The sequence below is a fragment of the Apis dorsata genome, unplaced genomic scaffold (assembly GCF_000469605.1).
Source record: "Apis dorsata unplaced genomic scaffold, Apis dorsata 1.3 scaffold_147, whole genome shotgun sequence".
Taxonomy (NCBI): domain Eukaryota; kingdom Metazoa; phylum Arthropoda; class Insecta; order Hymenoptera; family Apidae; genus Apis; species Apis dorsata.
The window spans coordinates 88,048-90,720 of NW_006263438.1; the positions used below are offsets into that span (position 1 = coordinate 88,048).

General features: G+C 28.7%; 1 protein-coding gene across 2 annotated transcripts in view; it reads right to left on the reverse strand.

The window, feature by feature from the left end:
- Positions 1-196: 196 nt before the first annotated feature.
- LOC102678967 (A disintegrin and metalloproteinase with thrombospondin motifs 7-like) overlaps positions 197-2,673 on the reverse strand; it is a 72,508-nt gene continuing 70,031 nt past the window's right edge. For both annotated transcript variants that reach the window (XM_031509380.1, XM_006613370.2), the window contains 3 exons: positions 1,975-2,486; positions 1,563-1,736; positions 197-847 (listed from right to left, as the gene is read on the reverse strand). In XM_031509380.1, coding sequence (XP_031365240.1) covers positions 696-847; positions 1,563-1,736; positions 1,975-2,486 — 838 coding nt within the window. In that variant the 3' untranslated portion in view covers positions 197-695. The remainder of the gene's footprint in view (positions 848-1,562; positions 1,737-1,974; positions 2,487-2,673) is intronic.

The following is a 2,673-nucleotide window of genomic DNA, read 5'->3' on the forward strand; positions in this document are numbered from 1 at the left end:
TAGATATATTACTAAAACGAATATAACAAAATATGAAAATTTACATTTTAATGAAGAAAATTTGATCATCTTTTTATTCTATTTGAAGAACGATTTTAATGTAATGATATTATAATGTACAAATATAAGTTTTTTTATTTTTATAAATTATACTATCAAATATAATATTATATTATCAGCAAAGAAATAAAATATAAATTAAATAAAAATTTATATTTTTATCTATATGTAATTGAAAGATATCGAATTTCTATACAGATGTATTTGTACATTTTGCGAATTTTTTTAACTTTTATATTTGATAGTTAAATTGCAAATACTACAAATTAAATTTATCTACAATAATGTAATATAATTAACTTATTTATTTTATTTGGAAATTTGATGAAAATGAGTAAAATTTATAAAATATTCAATTTCCAATAAAATCACAATATCATTTACATATATTAAAATATTAAGTGCACTTTTAATTCTCATTATACATTTTTTTTTCATTGTTATTTAAGTCACGTATAAAATTCAGCTATTTAAATTTATAATATATTGAATCTTTTTGTTTAAATCAACTATATTAGACATATATTTGCATAATTTCTCAATAAGCTTAGTCTTAAAGCAGACTTAGGACGGATCCTGTTTTAGTGGATAAAAAATGCAGAATTTAAAAATCGTAAGATTACGTTTTTGATTATTCAATCATCAAAGATGTGTCGTTTGTTATGACGACCGTGTCTTCGTTTCTTAAAACACGTAGCGCAACATTTATCCTGTACGATCAATGACACATCGCACATGCGTTTATATGACGTACACATTGAGATTGGCACTATAGTATCCTTGCACTCTGAAACAAAAATATATCTAAAATATATCTATATATTCAACACTAGATGATTAAATTATTTTAATTAATCGATTGATATTAAATAATCAAATTTCTTTATTAATTTTTCTGGTATTCGCAAATATTATAGAAAAAAAAAAAAAATAAAAATTTGAATATTAAAATTTTAAGACTAATTATGTAAAGTATGTAATTATGTATGTAAGTATTGTAAAAATGAATTCATCCAAAGATATTTATTTAAAAATTAAAAAAAAAAAAACTGGAAATTTTCCTTCTTTTGATCATTTCATATTTCTAAGAAAAAAATATGATCTAGAATTATCGATAGTATTAACGTTAAATAACATAAAAAGTTTTCATATATTTAATTAAAGTTAACGTATATTTTTATGCAATATTCTGCTTCTATTAATGCAAATCATAAAAATATAAGCACGTTCATAGATAAATATAATTATGTGGTAATAATAATATCATAGAAAAAAAAAAAAGAAAATATATATTTATATATTTCTAAAGAAGTATATCGTAAAACATTGAAAAGACATTAATTCACCGTGTGCATGCAACATGGTTAATGATCCATGAAAACTTTTTAGATATTCATTAAAAAAGGAAAAAAGTAAAAAGGAATAACAAAAGTTTTCACATATAAGTTCATGTGATCATGAATTTCTTTTAATAACTGATTTCTTCTGGCATATGCAATTACCGGATTTATCGTTCGCACACTGCCGCCTGTGATAACAACGTCTCGTATCGATTGGTCTTCTCTCAGGATTGCAATCGTCGGACAGTAACTCCGTTATACGATCACGACACTCCACATCTCTGCGTTTAACGCCGACTCTCAGCAGGCAGCTCGCATTGCAGGATCCCCATCTTCCTGTAAGCATGCTCATAAAGATCAAGATTTTATGCGCTTAATCATCGGTCATAGGCATCTTTGGGAACGAGTCAGACTTCAAAAGGATATTATTAGAGATAAGCTCGAGCTATTATCATAATAATATCGATGAGAAAATGCACGAATAATTGAGGTTATAAATTAATTTTTTCAGAAATGTATCGCAAAAGAGGGGAAATAATTTATTGCAAAATATATAGGGATATAATAAACTCACCGGTGATCCACCGTGCACCTTGACAAATTTCAACCGCGATTGGTTTATTTTCTGGATTGCACTCTCCTTGCTCCGAACAGGTTACCTTTCTGGTTCTTTTTCCATTCGTACAGTGACTCCATTTCGAGGAGATCCACTTCGACTTGGTATCGTACATGGAATTACCTGGATTTTCGTCGACTACATTGTCGAATTCAAGGATCTCCGGCTCCTCGGTGGTAAGACCATCGACAATCGTGATACCGTTCTGATCATTCGAGCTCACGTTGTAGAAAGAGGCGTCCTTGTTGTCCGCGTAAACGATCAAGGGGGGTTCGGTCGAGCTGCAAGGAGGCAAATTGGGGCACGGGCTGACTTCTTCGGGTCTCACGTCACGATTACAGTCCCGATCGGGCAGAGCTAGATCAGATCTGTCAGGGCCCACTCCCGAAGAGACGCACATTACCGACCGTTTTCGAAGGGCACCTTCTCCGCAGGTCACTGGACACATTTGCCATGGACCGAACCACCATCTAATTTCATTGAAATATATATTAGTATTATATATTATATATATTATATAGTATTATATTTATATTATATACTATATATAGTATATATAGTATATAATATATAGTATATATTAGTAGTAGTATATTAGTATATATTAGTAGTAGTATATACTATATATATTAGTATATATAGTATATATATATACTA